At 42.0% G+C, this 19,630-nt stretch overlaps 1 protein-coding gene across 4 annotated transcripts in view; it reads left to right on the top strand.

Moving 5' to 3' along the window:
* The window catches only part of KCNT2 (potassium sodium-activated channel subfamily T member 2), a 1,626,062-nt gene that overhangs the window by 863,968 nt on the left and 742,464 nt on the right, over nt 1-19,630 (top strand). For all 4 annotated transcript variants that reach the window (XM_075322033.1, XM_075322031.1, XM_075322032.1 and 1 more), the window contains exons 9-11: nt 2,750-2,930; nt 4,765-4,929; nt 6,506-6,642. In XM_075322033.1, coding sequence (XP_075178148.1) covers nt 2,750-2,930; nt 4,765-4,929; nt 6,506-6,642 — 483 coding nt within the window. The remainder of the gene's footprint in view (nt 1-2,749; nt 2,931-4,764; nt 4,930-6,505; nt 6,643-19,630) is intronic.

The raw sequence follows: 19,630 nt of genomic DNA, 5'->3' as shown, positions 1-19,630 counted from the left end.
CTTTTTTCTCTGCAGCATAAACTGACTTGCGGCGTGGCTTCCTGAGCTGCAGCATGTTAAATTTCTGCTACAGAAATGAGAGTTTTCTCCGCAGTGAGAACACAGGCAAAGTCCACTGCGGCCCGAACCCGAATTGTGGGCACGGGCTGTTAAGTTCTCCTGTGTACAACACTTAAGGGGGCTTTACACGCTATGATATCGTTAATGTTTTATCGTCGGGGTCACATTGTTAGTGACGCACATCCGGCGTCATTAACAATATCGCAGCGCGTAATACTTACCAGCGACCTTAGGCGACCTCAAAAATGGTGAAAATCATTCACCATGGAGAGGTCGTCCCAAACTCAAAAATCGGTAAGGGTTGTTTAGCGTTGTGGTTCATCGCTCATGCGGCAGCACACATCGCTATGTGTGACACCGCATGAGCGAGGAACGTCTCCTTACCTGCCGCCGGCCGCAATGCAGAAGGAAGAGGTGGGCGGGATGTTTACATCACGCTCAGCTCCGCCCCTCCGCTTTCATTGGCCGGCCGCTTAGTGACGTTGCGGTGACGTCGCTGTGATGCCGAACGTCCCTCCCCCTTGAAGGAGGGATTGTTCGGCAGTCACAGCGACGACGACGACCAGGTAAGTATGTGTGACGCTGCGTAGCGATAATGTTCGCTACGGCAGCGATCACAAACAATCGCATGCGTGACGGGGGCGGGTACTTACACGCTCGCTATCGCTAGAAATTGCTAGCGATATCACTACCGTGTAAAGCCCCCTTTACATATCCACAGGAGGACTGGCACTGCATCATAGACACAGTGTAGCCGGGTCATGGGCACATAGCCTAAAAGTGAGAAATCTGTCACTACAGCAACATTTTTGTGAAGTACCTGTGGGTTGAAAATGTTCACTATACCCATGAATAAAATCCTTGAGAGGTCTAGTTTCCAAAATGGGGTCACTTGTGGGGGGTTTCTGCTGTATAGGTACCTTAGGGTTTTGCAAATGCGACATGGTGCCCGAAATTTATTTCAACTTTTCCAAAATTCAAATGGTGCTCCTTCCATTCTGAGCCCTCCCATTTGTCTAAGCAGAGGTTTTTAGCCACATGTAGAGTTCTACTGCGCTCATAAGAAATTGGACAACAAACTGTGGGGTCCACTTTTTGGTGTTGCCTCTTGAAGGTGAGAACTTTGGTGCTAATGTCATGAAAAAATATTCTCAGAATCACTGGAATCCATTGAAGCATTCCACAGTTATAACCTATCAAAGTGACACTGGTTAGAATTCTAAAATTTGGCCTGGGCGTTAAGTACAAAATTGGCTTCATCCTTAAGGGGTTAAACATTCTTTGCTGTTTTTTTTTATGTTGTTCTTCTTTTAATAAATTTGCCATATTTTTAAACTGCCTAATCTAAGTTTACACCACCAGTTGGCTGACCTCATACCAGGATTTTAGCTTCAATTTGATTGCATTTTTTTTGGGTGCATGGTGCTGTTTACCACTTTTCTGCTCAGCCGCATCTCTTTTTAGTAAGGACATGTCCCGTTGCCAAACAAGGTGCAGAAAGTGTGTAAAATAAAAGTGAAAGTCAGTCTTTGGTGAAAACTCCACCAGAATTCTACCTTATATCGCTTGAAAAATATCCCCTAGTTTGTCCTGTGGTTAATAAGAGTGGTCAGGGAATACATAGAGCCCTCCCTCAGTGTATAAACATATAAATGTATACAATGCAGCTATCCATCGATCACTATTGGGACGGTGGGTTAAGTATTTTTCACACTGTTTTTTGTATAAATTTATATGGGCTGTTCACTGCAGAATAATTCCAATGAAATAATTTCAGGACAATTACGTCTGTAAAAATTAATAAATACTTATTAGATTGACTCATTAAAAACACCCAAATATCACCACAAATCTATACATATAAAATTGATTCTTAAAGGAAAAGGGCAAGTACAGTATGCATGTAAAACCCTAATTTTTAGTATCTCCTGGCTAAGCCATTGAGGTTGGCATTTTAAAACTGTTTAATGGCGCCCCCACTCATTGTGAGATGAGCCCTATTAATTTTATTATAAGGCACCTAAGGTCTAAAAATGGCTAAAAACTGATAAATAAATTGATAGCCTATATATAGTTTTGAAGCATTAGCTGTTTTATTTTGTTTGTTTTATAACAAAGTTTTCTAATAAAAATGTATTACATTTTAAACAGGTTAATCTTCTGTTGCTGAATATTTTTTTTGTATACCCTTATATTGGGTTTTCTGGGTTTTTTTCTGGGAATTTTTAATCATTTCAGGAAACCAGTGAAAATAAATCAGTGCATACTCACCTTCAATATCCTTCAACAGCGGCACTGTTCCTCTTATGTAAGTGACACTAGTTTCAACAGGTGACTTGATATTCTTGAGTGTCGTGTCTCCGGTAGCCAAAATGTGTCTGCATGTTTGGCTGCAGCCTTCACTATTCCATCAGAGGGGAACGTTCTTCCTAATGGAATACTGGTGAGCTGCAACCAAAGAGTGGCCACTGACTGTTTACAGCAGACATGTGAAACAACAACATCACATCACCAGCTCGAAATAGAAGCACCAGCATAGCAGGAGTCATACCATTGTGGAAGGTAAATATGTTATTTTTTATTTTAATTGGATCTTAAATTGGTTTATTTTGAAAAAATAAAATAAAAAAAATAGTTTCAGTTGTATTGCTACTCTAAGCTGAATGTTTATATCTTTTTTCTTTTGTAGTATTTGTGGAATTCAACATTTGGAGCGAGCAGGAAATAATCTAACGCTATTTGATTCCCTCTACTTCTGCATTGTTACTTTCTCCACTGTGGGTTTTGGTGACGTTACCCCACAGATCTGGCAATCCAAACTTTTGGTTGTCATAATGATCTGTGTTGCATTGGTTGTCCTTCCAATCCAGGTAAAACTATTCAATTTCAGTTTAAATTGTTTGTTTTTTAATTTAATATTTTAGCAATTAAAGGAGTTTTCCAAAAATGAAATAACATGGTGTCACTGATATGAATCAGACTGGAGCCTGTCTTAGTCATATCAGGACGGGCTGCTGATATCTCAGTCAGTGGCTGGAGCACAGCTGAGATACTTAAAATAAGAAGTTTTAAGTTATAATGTGTTTAATGAGGAGATCTCTAGCTTCATCTTCCTCCTCAGTCAGTCTGACAGCTTTATAGCAGTGCACGGAGGTTGACTGCACCCAACTGGAAGACAGATAAACATTGAGGATGAAGTTGGAGATAAATCTCATTGGGTTCAGAGAGGAACACATATATTTCTTCACATATCACAGCCCTGCTTCCAGCAGACTGAGGTGTGTGTGATACAGCTCTTGCCAGATAAGACACAGGAGCTATATATCTTCAATTTGCAGCCCTTCTTGACACATGATAATGCGGGCGTCACACGACACGATCTATCGTGCCCGACCCATCGTTTGTGCGTCACGGGCAATTAGTTGCCCGTGGCGCACAAAGTCGTTAAAACACAGTCACACGTACTTACCCTTCGGGCGACGTCGCAGTGGGCAGTGAACATTCACTTCCTGAAGGGGGGTGGGACGTTCGGCGTCACAGCGACATCACACAGCCACCGGCCAATAGAAGTGGAGGGGCGGAGATGAGCGGGACGTAAAAATCCCGCCAACCTTCTTCCTTTAACATTGCCGGCGGCTGCAGGTAAGCTGCAGTTCATCATTCCCAGGGTGTCACACGGAGCGATGTGTGCTACCCCGGGTACGATGAACAACTGGCGCAGAGAGGAATAAACGATTTTTTAAAAATAAACGACGTGTAAACGATACACAATTTGTAACCGATTTACGATCGTTCTGAGACGCTCGTAGGTGTCACACGAAACGACGTTGCAAACGATGCCGGATGTGCGTCACGAAAACCGTGACCCCGAGGACATATCGCACGATGGGTCGTCTCGTGTGACACCCACATAAGATGTGCTGCAGCTTGACATATACACCATTTTCTCTAATTCTCAGAGAATCTCTTTCATTTTATAAAGTTTAAGTGGTTACATGTTTGTTTATCAAATAAAATGCAATAATGAAAGTAAATGGAAAAAAGTTGTACAGCATGCTAATTCCAAGAGGGTCTGTAAACTACAAAACTACATTTTTTTCTGGCTTCTAGGCTTTTGAATCTATAGACATTTTAACATTTTGTAAAAATCTTTCCCATGTTGGTGTATGCATATTCAATTTGTATCTGTTTTTTTGACTATTCTATTTTATTCTTGTCTGTACTGTAATTCTTTATGAAGAAAGTAGATTTCTTTACTTTTATAACATATGGACTGGTGTTTGCACTTATTGTATAGTATTTGCTTGAACTGTTAAATGCAGCAGATTTTCATTACAAAAAAAGGCAACCAATGCTCTGTGTGAAAGTATGGCCTAAAGGTAATACGGATAATAAGGGCAGCTTTGAAAGGGTGGCACAACTCATTGAGATTTATGCATTCCACAAGGCTTCCTGCTGGCCTAATACGTTGTCTTCAGTTTTTAAGCTACAGTCTCATAGGCAAAGAAAAATACAACTTTTTCCATAAGATGACCAACTACAAGTGTAATATCCTTTGGAATAACAATTGCATTTTTAAATGTATTTTTCAAAGATTTGTATTTTAGATTTGGAAAGTAATGTGACAACAATCCCATTTTCAGTAAGAGAAGTGTTCTGTACACACAGGATCTTTATCAACCCATGCCCATTTATACCTCTTAGTTTGAGCAGCTGGCCTATCTGTGGATGGAAAGGCAAAAGTCAGGAGGAAATTACAGTCGACATCGAGCGCAAACTGAAAAGCATGTAGTGTTATGTGTCAGCTCTTTGAAGATTGATCTCTTAATGGATTTCTTGAATGAATTCTATGCACACCCGAGGCTTCAGGTAATTTTAACCCATTATAAGCACTAATTCAGCATTAACTTTTAAATTTCCTTGATTACTAGTTGGTCCCTTTTCTCTAATATTGCTTCATTGCTAGTACAAAATGTTTGACCGATGTGGAGCCTGAGATATTTCCACATGCCATTTTGTAATTCCCATACATAATTTGTCTATAACTAGAGATAAGCAAAATTTGAGTGGAATTGAACTCTACTTGAACTGCACAAAAATCTGCAGTTGCCAAAATGCAGATTTTTTTTTGTACTTTTTTTCTAAATGGTTTCAGCAAATTGTGGCCATCAGTTACAATTTTTTTGAATTGCAAAAGGTCATCAAAATATAAAAAAAATCTAAATACACCCATTACTGCTCACCTCTCCAATCACTCTGCTCCTCACCATCCCCCTTCCAGGCCCATGGCGAGAGCTCCTTAGAACTAAACGAGAGCAGTGGCAATCTAATGATGCAACAAAGAGCAGACTGGACAGGTGACTGTAAGGAGAGGAGAGATGAGTGAGCCTCAGGCTCGAGGCTCGGGGTTCGGGCTCGGAAAAATTATGTGAAAATCTCCCTGGTGAGTATCACGTTCTGCTGGTGTCTGAGGGATGCACAGCATTTTGCACGCTACGGGAAGTGTGTGATCGGCTCAACTTTGACTTATATTCTGCATTCTAAGTTGTAATGTTCACATAGAAATTTAAAACAAAAAAGCACTGCCCACTCACCTCCAGAAATGTTTTGCTTTAAGCCCACAGCAAAACACTTTCTGAGGTGGGTGGTGCTGTTTTATTTTTTTTAATTTCTCTGTGAATATTACATCTTAGAATGCAGAATGTAAGTCAAATTTGAGCCAATCACACACTTCCCACAGTGCGCACCATGCTGCGCATCACGCAGACACCAGCACAGCATGATACTCACCAGGGAGATTTTCACCTAATTTTCCGAGCCCGAACCCCGAGCCTCGCGCTTGAGGTTAGCTCAACTCTAGGAAGCTGAAGAGTTGAACGGTGAGTATAAGTATTTTTTTTTTAAGGTTTACATATTACATGTCTAAGACTATAGGGTCTAGGGAGCTCACGGAGCATAATAAGCAACATTAAACTCTGAATTATCTGGAAAAATCTGAGTAAAAAGCAACTTTGTATCTGAAATACTTATCTCTATCTATGAGATCTAGCTTGTATCACTTATTTCTTAATTACTTAACATTCAATAAAACAATAATTAGATGTTAAATAAGAAGGTGTGTTTTCTCTTTTAGCATTCAGTCCCTGTCCAGCCACAATAGGGACCACTTAGTTTAATAAATATTTACCCAACTTGAACCACACCACTTGCTGCTGGAGTCTCTTACTTTTTATATTCAGTACTTGGTTATATTAGTCTTAATTGATGATGTCTGTCTCTATTGGGAACATCATCTTGTGCAAGTCAAACTTCAATGTTCTGGCTATAAATTCCTATGGAAATTGCAACATGGCAAAGGTCAATTTTGTTTTGCAAGTCAACTAAATCACATTACATTTTGGTGTAAACTGTGTATATGCATAATTCTCATCTTTATTGAAAACAGGATTATTATGTGGTGATCTTGTGTCCCACGGAGATGGATGTTCAAGTCAGACGTGTTCTCCAGATCCCAATGTGGTCTCAAAGAGTCATCTACTTGCAGGGTTCTGTGCTTAAAGATCAAGATCTATTAAGAGCGAAGTAAGAATTTTTTCCCTTTTCTCATTTTTATTATTTTTCCAGGACTAACATGTTATTTTGCATTTAATAATTCTTTCACAAGTGAAGATAGTTGGATTTGTTTTCAATGAGAATGTAAGATTATTAGAAGTTAAAATGGAAGTTGTAATATATAAGGTTGCTTGAAAATTCACAAGATAAAAGCTGAAATAAGTGAGAGCTCATCAAGTCCGCTTTTCATACTACAACGTATGATCAGTCGTCACTTCAACTGAAGCCAAGATTTTACATACTGTATACACTTGCAGAAAAAACACATACATTTTATATTTATGAATGAGCATTGTGGGTCCCAGGACATACAATCTTCCTCGAATTTCTCTCTATGTTCTAAGATACATGTAGAAACAAAAACTGAGAGGGCACAAAAGTTATGACTGAAGGGACTATTGAGGACCCATGATAGGATTCTTGTATAATTAGTAATACTCAATATTGTGGTATTCAAAAGTAAAATTGACACATTTATAACCTGTTTGCACTTATTAAATAGGTATGTCTTAACGACAATATAATTAATGGTTATATTTCTAATACAAAGAATAAAAAAGATTAGGATGGGAATTTTATATATTTTCTTATTGAGAATTATTTTGTTATATAAAAAAAAATAAAATGCACATACATATTATACACAATGCACATCAAATAATACATTAACATACCACACAAAATGCACATCAAACACTATATACACATACTATACAAAATACACATATTGAATACAATGCACAGCTTTAAAAAAGGGCTGGATGATTTCCTCAGTGCACACAACTAGAGTTGAGCGCGGTTCGCGGTTCGAGGTTCTCCAGTTCTAGGCTCGAGTGATTTTGGGGCCTGTTCTAGATCGAACTAGAACTCGAGCTTTTTGCAAAAGCTCAATAGTTCTAGAAACGTTCAAGAACGGTTCTAGCAGCAAAAAAACAGCTAATTCCTAGCTGACTTTCCGCTGTAATAGTGTAAGTCACTCTGTGACTCACACTATTATGACATTTCAGTGTATAGTGTGCGTGAACAGCGCCTTCAGATCACTCCTGTTTGGATAATGGCGATCGCCATTTTTTTTTTTTCCTTGTCTTCCTTCCCTAAGCGCGCTTCTTGTGGGGCTGGCCAGCATGTCAGCCAATCCCAGACACACACACAGCTAAGTGGACTTTTAGCCAGAGAAGCAACGGCATGTGTGATAGGATGTCCATGTCACATGTCCCTGCATTATAAAACCGGACATTTTCCTCCAGGACGCCATTATCTCTTCTGCGTCCTTGGTGTCAGACATCACTGGCGCAGCTCCGTCCTGAGTCCTATCGCTGATACAGCTGTATGCGCTCCATACACAGCGCTGGACAGCATAGGGATAGCACTTTCCATCAGTCCTTTTAAGGGCTTACCGGCAGGGTCAGAGCCATAGGTGACAGGTCCTGAAAACAGCGACAGCGTCTGTGTAGCAAAGGTCAGGGATTTCCTCCCTGCATTTCCCTATTAGGAGGGAATAGAAAGGCAGGCTTCCTTTCCTCTACCCAGAGCCCCACAATCCTGGCACTGTACCCTCCTGTCCTCTGCACACTCCAACTCATTATAACTAAGCCATTATACTAGCAAACACTCAGTGTACCTAGTGGCATCCTAAACGTGGCTATTGGACTGTTGTCTAGTCACACTAGTGCAAAGACATTTGCAGCACCTCTACCTGCATTGCACACTCCAACTCATTATAACTAAGCCATTATACTAGCAAACACTCAGTGTACCTAGTGGCATCCTAAACGTGGCTATTGGACTGTTGTCTAGTCACACTAGTGCAAAGATATTTGCAGCATGTCTGCCTGCATTGCACACTCCAACTCATTATAATTAAGCCATTATACTAGCAAACACTCAGTGTACCTAGTGGCATCCTAAACGTGGCTATTGGACTTTTGTCTAGTCACACTAGTGCAAAGACATTTGCAGCACCTCTGCCTGCATTGCACACTCCAACTTATTATAACTAAGCCATTATACTAGCAAACACTCAGTGTACCTAGTGGCATCCTAAACGTGGCTATTGGACTGTTGTCTAGTCACACTAGTGCAAAGACATTTGCAGCACCTCTGCCTGCATTGCACACTCCAACTCATTATAACTAAGCCATTATACTAGCAAACACTCAGTGTACCTAGTGGCATCCTAAACGTGGCTATTGGACTTTGCTATAGTCCCACTAGTGCAAAGACATTTGCAGCACGTCTGCCTGCATTGCACACTCCAACACATTATAACTAAGCCATTATACTAGAAAACACTCAGTGTACCTAGTGGCATCCTAAACGTGGCTATTGGACTTTGCTATAGTCCCACTAGTGCAAAGACATTTGCAGCACCTCTGCCTGCATTGCACACTCCAACTCATTATAACTAAGCCATTATACTAGCAAACACTCAGTGTACCTAGTGGCATCCTAAACGTGGCTATTGGACTTTGCTATAGTCCCACTAGTGCAAAGACATTTGCAGCACGTCTGCCTGCATTGCACACTCCAACTCATTATAACTAAGCCATTATACTAGCAAACACTCAGTGTACCTAGTGGCATCCTAAACGTGGCTATTGGACTTTTGTCTAGTCACACTAGTGCAAAGACATTTGCAGCACCTCTACCTGCATTGCACACTCCAACTCATTATAACTAAGCCATTATACTAGAGAACACTCAGTGTACCTAGTGGCATCCAAAACGTGGCTATTGGACTTTGCTATAGTCCCACTAGTGCAAAGACATTTGCAGCACCTCTACCTGCATTGCACACTCCAACTCATTATAACTAAGCCATTATATTAGCAAACACTCAGTGTACCTAGTGGCATCCTAAATGTGGCTATTGGACTTTTGTCTAGTCACACTAGTGCAAAGACATTTGCAGCACCTCTACCTGCATTGCACACTCCAACTCATTATAACTAAGCCATTATACTAGAGAACACTCAGTGTACCTAGTGGCATCCAAAACGTGGCTATTGGACTTTGCTATAGTCCCACTAGTGCAAAGACATTTGCAGCACCTCTACCTGCATTGCACACTCCAACTCATTATAACTAAGCCATTATATTAGCAAACACTCAGTGTACCTAGTGGCATCCTAAACGTGGCTATTGGACTTTTGTCTAGTCACACTGGTGCAAAGACATTTGCAGCACGTCTGCCTGCATTGCACACTCCAACTCATTATAACTAAGCCATTATACTAGCAAACACTCAGTGTACCTAGTGGCATCCTAAACGTGGCTATTGGACTTTGCTATAGTCCCACTAGTGCAAAGACATTTGCAGCACGTCTGCCTGCATTGCACACTCCAACTCATTATAACTAAGCCATTATACTAGCAAACACTCAGTGTACCTAGTGGCATCCTAAACGTGGCTATTGGACTTTGCTATAGTCCCACTAGTGCAAAGACATTTGCAGCACGTCTGCCTGCATTGCACACTCCAACTCATTATAACTAAGCCATTATACTAGCAAACACTCAGTGTACCTAGTGGCATCCTAAACGTGGCTATTGGACTGCTGTCTAGTCACACTAGTGCAAAGACATTTGCAGCACCTCTACCTGCATTGCACACTCCAACTCATTATAACTAAGCCATTAGACTAGCAAACACTCAGTGTACCTAGTGGCATCCTAAACGTGGCTATTGGACTGTTGTCTAGTCCCACTAGTGCAAAGACATTTGCAGCACCTCTGCCTGCATTGCACACTCCAACACATTATAACTAAGCCATTATACTAGCAAACACTCAGTGTACCTAGTGGCATCCTAAACGTGGCTATTGGACTGTTGTCTAGTCACACTAGTGCAAAGATATTTGCAGCATGTCTGCCTGCATTGCACACTCCAACTCATTATAATTAAGCCATTATACTAGCAAACACTCAGTGTACCTAGTGGCATCCTAAACGTGGCTATTGGACTTTTGTCTAGTCACACTAGTGCAAAGACATTTGCAGCACCTCTGCCTGCATTGCATACTTCAACTCATTATAACTAAGCCATTATACTAGCAAACACTCAGTGTACCTAGTGGCATCCTAAACGTGGCTATTGGACTGTTGTCTAGTCACACTAGTGCAAAGACATTTGCAGCACCTCTGCCTGCATTGCACACTCCAACTCATTATAACTAAGCCATTATACTAGCAAACACTCAGTGTACCTAGTGGCATCCTAAACGTGGCTATTGGACTTTTCTATAGTCCCACTAGTGCAAAGACATTTGCAGCACGTCTGCCTGCATTGCACACTCCAACACATTATAACTAAGCTATTATACTAGAAAACACTCAGTGTACCTAGTGGCATCCTAAACGTGGCTATTGGACTTTGCTATAGTCCCACTAGTGCAAAGACATTTGCAGCACCTCTGCCTGCATTGCACACTCCAACTCATTATAACTAAGCCATTATACTAGCAAACACTCAGTGTACCTAGTGGCATCCTAAACGTGGCTATTGGACTTTGCTATAGTCCCACTAGTGCAAAGACATTTGCAGCACGTCTGCCTGCATTGCACACTCCAACTCATTATAACTAAGCCATTATACTAGCAAACACTCAGTGTACCTAGTGGCATCCTAAACGTGGCTATTGGACTTTTGTCTAGTCACACTAGTGCAAAGACATTTGCAGCACCTCTACCTGCATTGCACACTCCAACTCATTATAACTAAGCCATTATACTAGAGAACACTCAGTGTACCTAGTGGCATCCAAAACGTGGCTATTGGACTTTGCTATAGTCCCACTAGTGCAAAGACATTTGCAGCACCTCTACCTGCATTGCACACTCCAACTCATTATAACTAAGCCATTATATTAGCAAACACTCAGTGTACTTAGTGGCATCCTAAACGTGGCTATTGGACTTTTGTCTAGTCACACTGGTGCAAAGACATTTGCAGCACGTCTGCCTGCATTGCACACTCCAACTCATTATAACTAAGCCATTATACTAGCAAACACTCAGTGTACCTAGTGGCATCCTAAACGTGGCTATTGGACTTTGCTATAGTCCCACTAGTGCAAAGACATTTGCAGCACGTCTGCCTGCATTGCACACTCCAACTCATTATAACTAAGCCATTATACTAGCAAACACTCAGTGTACCTAGTGGCATCCTAAACGTGGCTATTGGACTTTGCCATAGTCCCACTAGTGCAAAGACATTTGCAGCACGTCTGCCTGCATTGCACACTCCAACTCATTATAACTAAGCCATTATACTAGCAAACACTCAGTGTACCTAGTGGCATCCTAAACGTGGCTATTGGACTGTTGTCTAGTCAAACTAGTGCAAAGACATTTGCAGCACCTCTACCTGCATTGCACACTCCATCTCATTATAACTAAGCCATTAGACTAGCAAACACTCAGTGTACCTAGTGGCATCCTAAACGTGGCTATTGGACTGTTGTCTAGTCACACTAGTGCAAAGACATTTGCAGCACCTCTGCCTGCATTGCACACTCCAACTCATTATAACTAAGCCATTATACTAGCAAACACTCAGTGTACCTAGTGGCATCCTAAACGTGGCTATTGGACTTTTGTCTAGACACACTAGTGCAAAGACATTTGCAGCACCTCTGCCTGCATTGCACACTCCAACTCATTATAACTAAGCCAATTATACTAGCAAACACTCAGTGTACCTAGTGGCATCCTAAACGTGGCTATTGGACTTTGCTATAGTCCCACTAGTGCAAAGACATTTGCAGCACGTCTGCCTGCATTGCACACTCCAACACATTATAACTAAGCCATTATACTAGCAAACACTCAGTGTACCTAGTGGCATCCTAAACGTGGCTATTGGACTTTGCTATAGTCCCACTAGTGCAAAGACATTTGCAGCACCTCTGCCTGCATTGCACACTCCAACTCATTATAACTAAGCCATTATACTAGCAAACACTCAGTGTACCTAGTGGCATCCTAAACGTGGCTAATGGACTTTGCTATAGTCCCACTAGTGCAAAGACATTTGCAGCACGTCTGCCTGCATTGCACACTCCAACTCATTATAACTAAGCCATTATACTAGCAAACACTCATTGTACCTAGTGGCATCCTAAACGTGGCTATTGGACTTTGCTATAGTCCCACTAGTGCAAAGACATTTGCAGCACGTCTGCCTGAATTGCACACTCCAACTCATTATAACTAAGCCATTATACTAGCAAACACTCAGTGTACCTAGTGGCATCCTAAACGTGGCTATTGGACTGTTGTCTAGTCACACTAGTGCAAAGACATTTGCAGCACCTCTACCTGCATTGCACACTCCAACTCATTATAACTAAGCCATTAGACTTGCAAACACTCAGTGTACCTAGTGGCATCCTAAACATGGCTATTGGACTGTTGTCTAGTCACACTAGTGCAAAGACATTTGCAGCACCTCTGCCTGCATTGCACACTCCAACTCATTATAACTAAGCCATTATACTAGCAAACACTCAGTGTACCTAGTGGCATCCTAAACGTGGCTATTGGACTTTTGTCTAGTCACACTAGTGCAAAGACATTTGCAGCACCTCTGCCTGCATTGCACACTCCAACTCATTATAACTAAGCCATTATACTAGCAAACACTCTGTGTACCTAGTGGCATCCTAAACGTGGCTATTGGACTTTGCTATAGTCCCACTAGTGCAAAGACATTTGCAGCACCTCTGCCTGCATTGCACACTCCAACTCATTATAACTAAGCCATTATACTAGCAAACACTCAGTGTACCTAGTGGCATCCTAAACGTGGCTATTGGACTTTGCTATAGTCCCACTAGTGCAAAGACATTTGCAGCACGTCTTCCTGCATTGCACACTCCAACTCATTATAACTAAGCCATTATACTAGCAAACAGTCAGTGTACCTAGTGGCATCCTGAACGTGGCTATTGGACTTTTGTCTAGTCACACTAGTGCAAAGACATTTGCAGCACCTCTACCTGCATTGCACACTCCAACTCATTATAACTAAGCCATTATACTAGCAAACACTCAGTGTACCTAGTGGCATCCTAAACGTGGCTATTGGACTTTTGTCTAGTCACACTAGTGCAAAGACATTTGCAGCACCTCTACCTGCATTGCACACTCCAACTCATTATAACTAAGCCATTATACTAGCAAACACTCAGTGTACTTAGTGGCATCCTAAACATGGCTATTGGACTTTGCTATAGTCCCACTAGTGCAAAGACATTTGCAGCACCTCTACCTGCATTGCACACTCCAACTCATTATAACTAAGCCATTATACTAGCAAACACTCAGTGTACCTAGTGGCATCCTAAACGTGGCTATTGGACTTTGCTATAGTCCCACTAGTGCAAAGACATTTGCAGCACCTCTACCTGCATTGCACACTCCAACTCATTATAACTAAGCCATTATATTAGCAAACACTCAGTGTACCTAGTGGCATCCTAAACGTGGCTATTGGACTTTTGTCTAGTCACACTAGTGCAAAGACATTTGCAGCACGTCTGCCTGCATTGCACACTTCAACCCATTATAACTAAGCCATTATACTAGCAAACACTCAGTGTACCTAGTGGCATCCTAAACGTGGCTATTGGACTTTGCTATAGTCCCACTAGTGCAAAGACATTTGCAGTACGTCTGCCTGCATTGCACACTCCAACTCATTATAACTAAGCCATTATACTAGCAAACACTCAGTGTACCTAGTGGCATCCTAAACGTGGCTATTGGACTTTTGTCTAGTCACACTAGTGCAAAGACATTTGCAGCACCTCTACCTGCATTGCACACTCCAACTCATTATAACTAAGCCATTATACTAGAGAACACTCAGTGTACCTAGTGGCATCCAAAACGTGGCTATTGGACTTTGCTATAGTCCCACTAGTGCAAAGACATTTGCAGCACCTCTACCTGCATTGCACACTCCAACTCATTATAACTAAGCCATTATATTAGCAAACACTCAGTGTACCTAGTGGCATCCTAAACGTGGCTATTGGACTTTGCCATAGTCCCACTAGTGCAAAGACATTTGCAGCACGTCTGCCTGCATTGCACACTCCAACTCATTATAACTAAGCCATTATACTAGCAAACACTCAGTGTACCTAGTGGCATCCTAAACGTGGCTATTGGACTGTTGTCTAGTCACACTAGTGCAAAGACATTTGCAGCACCTCTACCTGCATTGCACACTCCAACTCATTATAACTAAGCCATTAGACTAGCAAACACTCAGTGTACCTAGTGGCATCCTAAACGTGGCTATTGGACTGTTGTCTAGTCACACTAGTGCAAAGACATTTGCAGCACCTCTGCCTGCATTGCACACTCCAACTCATTATAACTAAGCCATTATACTATCAAACACTCAGTGTACCTAGTGGCATCCTAAACGTGGCTATTGGACTTTTGTCTAGTCACACTAGTGCAAAGACATTTGCAGCACCTCTGCCTGCATTGCACACTCCAACTCATTATAACTAAGCCAATTATACTAGCAAACACTCAGTGTACCTAGTGGCATCCTAAACGTGGCTATTGGACTTTGCTATAGTCCCACTAGTGCAAAGACATTTGCAGCACGTCTGCCTGCATTGCACACTCCAACTCATTATAACTAAGCCATTATACTAGCAAACACTCAGTGTACCTAGTGGCATCCTAAACGTGGCTATTGGACTTTGCTATAGTCCCACTAGTGCAAAGACATTTGCAGCACCTCTGCCTGCATTGCACACTCCAACTCATTATAACTAAGCCATTATACTAGCAAACACTCAGTGTACCTAGTGGCATCCTAAACGTGGCTATTGGACTTTGCTATAGTCCCACTAGTGCAAAGACATTTGCAGCACCTCTGCCTGCATTGCACACTCCAACTCATTATAACTAAGCCATTATACTAGCAAACACTCAGTGTACCTAGTGGCATCCTAAACGTGGCTATTGGACTTTGCTATAGTCCCACTAGTGCAAAGACATTTGCAGCACGTCTACCTGCATTGCACACTTCAACTCATTATAACTAAGCCATTATACTACCAAACACTCAGTGTACCTAGTGGCATCCTAAACGTGGTTATTGGACTTTTGTCTAGTCACACTAGTGCAAACACATTTGCAGCACCTCTACCTGCATTGCACACTCCAACTCATTATAACTAAGCCATTATACTAGCAAACACTCAGTGTACCTAGTGGCATCCTAAACGTGGCTATTGGACTTTGCTATAGTCCCACTAGTGCAAAGACATTTGCAGCACCTCTACCTGCATTGCACACTCCAACTCATTATAACTAAGCCATTATATTAGCAAACACTCAGTGTACCTAGTGGCATCCTAAACGTGGCTATTGGACTTTTGTCTAGTCACACTAGTGCAAAGACATTTGCAGCACGTCTGCCTGCATTGCACACTCCAACTCATTATAACTAAGCCATTATACTAGCAAACACTCAGTGTACCTAGTGGCATCCTAAATGTGGCTATTGGACTTTGCTATAGTCCCACTAGTGCAAAGACATTTGCAGCACGTCTGCCTGCATTGCACACTCCAACTCATTATAACTAAGCCATTATACTAGCAAACACTCATTGTACCTAGTGGCATCCTAAACGTGGCTATTGGACTTTGCTATAGTCCCACTAGTGCAAAGACATTTGCAGCACGTCTGCCTGCATTGCACACTCCAACTCATTATAACTAAGCCATTATACTAGCAAACACTCAGTGTACCTAGTGGCATCCTAAACGTGGCTATTGGACTGTTGTCTAGTCACACTAGTGCAAAGACATTTGCAGCACCTCTACCTGCATTGCACACTCCAACTCATTATAACCAAGCCATTAGACTAGCAAACACTCAGTGTACCTAGTGGCATCCTAAACATGGCTATTGGACTGTTGTCTAGTCACACTAGTGCAAAGACATTTGCAGCACCTCTGCCTGCATTGCACACTCCAACTCATTATAACTAAGCCATTATACTAGCAAACACTCAGTGTACCTAGTGGCATCCTAAACGTGGCTATTGGACTTTGCTATAGTCCCACTAGTGCAAAGACATTTGCAGCACGTCTGCCTGCATTGCACACTCCAACTCATTATAACTAAGCCATTAGACTAGCAAACACTCAGTGTACCTAGTGGCATCCTAAACGTGGCTATTGGACTTTTGTCTAGTCACACTAGTGCAAAGACATTTGCAGCACCTCTACCTGCATTGCACACTCCAACTCATTATAACTAAGCCATTATACTAGCAAACACTCAGTGTACCTAGTGGCATCCTAAACGTGGCTATTGGACTTTTGTCTAGTCACACTAGTGCAAAGACATTTGCAGCACCTCTACCTGCATTGCACACTCCAACTCATTATAACTAAGCCATTATACTAGCAAACACTCAGTGTACTTAGTGGCATCCTAAACGTGGCTATTGGACTTTGCTATAGTCCCACTAGTGCAAAGACATTTGCAGCACCTCTACCTGCATTGCACACTCCAACTCATTATAGCTAAGCCATTATACTAGCAAACACTCAGTGTACCTAGTGGCATCCTAAACGTGGCTATTGGACTTTGCTATAGTCCCACTAGTGCAAAGACATTTGCAGCACCTCTACCTGCATTGCACACTCCAACTCATTATAACTAAGCCATTATATTAGCAAACAATCAGTGTACCTAGTGGCATCCTAAACGTGGCTATTGGACTTTTGTCTAGTCACACTAGTGCAAAGACATTTGCAGCACGTCTGCCTGCATTGCACACTCCAACTCATTATAACTAAGCCATTATACTAGCAAACACTCAGTGTACCTAGTGGCATCCTAAACGTGGCTATTGGACTTTGCTATAGTCCCACTAGTGCAAAGACATTTGCAGTACGTCTGCCTGCATTGCACACTCCAACTCATTATAACTAAGCCATTATACTAGTAAACACTCAGTGTACCTAGTGGCATCCTAAACGTGGCTATTGGACTTTTGTCTAGTCACACTAGTGCAAAGACATTTGCAGCACCTCTACCTGCATTGCACACTCCAACTCATTATAACTAAGCCATTATACTAGAGAACACTCAGTGTACCTAGTGGCATCCAAAACGTGGCTATTGGACTTTGCTATAGTCCCACTAGTGCAAAGACATTTGCAGCACCTCTACCTGCATTGCACACTCCAACTCATTATAACTAAGCCATTATATTAGCAAACACTCAGTGTACCTAGTGGCATCCTAAACGTGGCTATTGGACTTTGCCATAGTCCCACTAGTGCAAAGACATTTGCAGCACGTCTGCCTGCATTGCACACTCCAACTCATTATAACTAAGCCATTATACTAGCAAACACTCAGTGTACCTAGTGGCATCCTAAACGTGGCTATTGGACTGTTGTCTAGTCACACTAGTGCAAAGACATTTGCAGCACCTCTACCTGCATTGCACACTCCAACTCATTATAACTAAGCCATTAGACTAGCAAACACTCAGTGTACCTAGTGGCATCCTAAACGTGGCTATTGGACTGTTGTCTAGTCACACTAGTGCAAAGACATTTGCAGCACCTCTGCCTGCATTGCACACTCCAACTCATTATAACTAAGCCATTATACTAGCAAACACTCAGTGTACCTAGTGGCATCCTAAACGTGGCTATTGGACTTTTGTCTAGTCACACTAGTGCAAAGACATTTGCAGCACCTCTGCCTGCATTGCACACTCCAACTCATTATAACTAAGCCAATTATACTAGCAAACACTCAGTGTACCTAGTGGCATCCTAAACGTGGCTATTGGACTTTGCTATAGTCCCACTAGTGCAAAGACATTTGCAGCACGTATGCCTGCATTGCACACTCCAACTCATTATAACTAAGCCATTATACTAGCAAACACTCAGTGTACCTAGTGGCATCCTAAACGTGGCTATTGGACTTTGCTATAGTCCCACTAGTGCAAAGACATTTGCAGCACCTCTGCCTGCATTGCACACTCCAACTCATTATAACTAAGCCATTATACTAGCAAACACTCAGTGTACCTAGTGGCATCCTAAACGTGGCTATTGGACTTTGGTATAGTCCCACTAGTGCAAAGACATTTGCAGCACGTCTGCCTGCATTGCACACTCCAACTCATTATAACTAAGCCATTATACTAGCAAACACTCAGTGTACCTAGTGGCATCCTAAACGTGGCTATTGGACTTTTGTCTAGTCACACTAGTGCAAAGACATTTGCAGCACCTCTACCTGCATTGCACACTGCAACTCATTATAATTAAGCCATTAGACTAGCAAACACTCAGTGTACCTAGTGGCATCCTAAACGTGGCTATTGGACTTTGCTATAGTCCCACTAGTGCAAAGACATTTGCAGCACGTCTGCCTGCATTGCACACTCCAACTCATTATAACTAAGCCATTATACTAGCAAACACTCAGTGTACCTAGTGGCATCCTAAACGTGGCTATTGGACTGTTGTCTAGTCACACTAGTGCAAAGACATTTGCAGCACCTCTACCTGCATTGCACACTCCAACTCATTATAACCAAGCCATTAGACTAGCAAACACTCAGTGTACCTAGTGGCATCCTAAACATGGCTATTGGACTGTTGTCTAGTCACACTAGTGCAAAGACATTTGCAGCACCTCTGCCTGCATTGCACACTCCAACTCATTATAACTAAGCCATTATACTAGCAAACACTCAGTGTACCTAGTGGCATCCTAAACGTGGCTATTGGACTTTGCTATAGTCCCACTAGTGCAAAGACATTTGCAGCACGTCTGCCTGCATTGCACACTCCAACTCATTATAACTAAGCCATTAGACTAGCAAACACTCAGTGTACCTAGTGGCATCCTAAACGTGGCTATTGGACTTTTGTCTAGTCACAC

This window comes from Anomaloglossus baeobatrachus, chromosome 8 (assembly GCF_048569485.1).
Source record: "Anomaloglossus baeobatrachus isolate aAnoBae1 chromosome 8, aAnoBae1.hap1, whole genome shotgun sequence".
In the NCBI taxonomy this organism is placed as follows: domain Eukaryota; kingdom Metazoa; phylum Chordata; class Amphibia; order Anura; family Aromobatidae; genus Anomaloglossus; species Anomaloglossus baeobatrachus.
The sequence above is the reverse complement of the archived record's forward strand: the minus strand, read 5'-3'. Positions and strand labels throughout refer to the sequence as shown.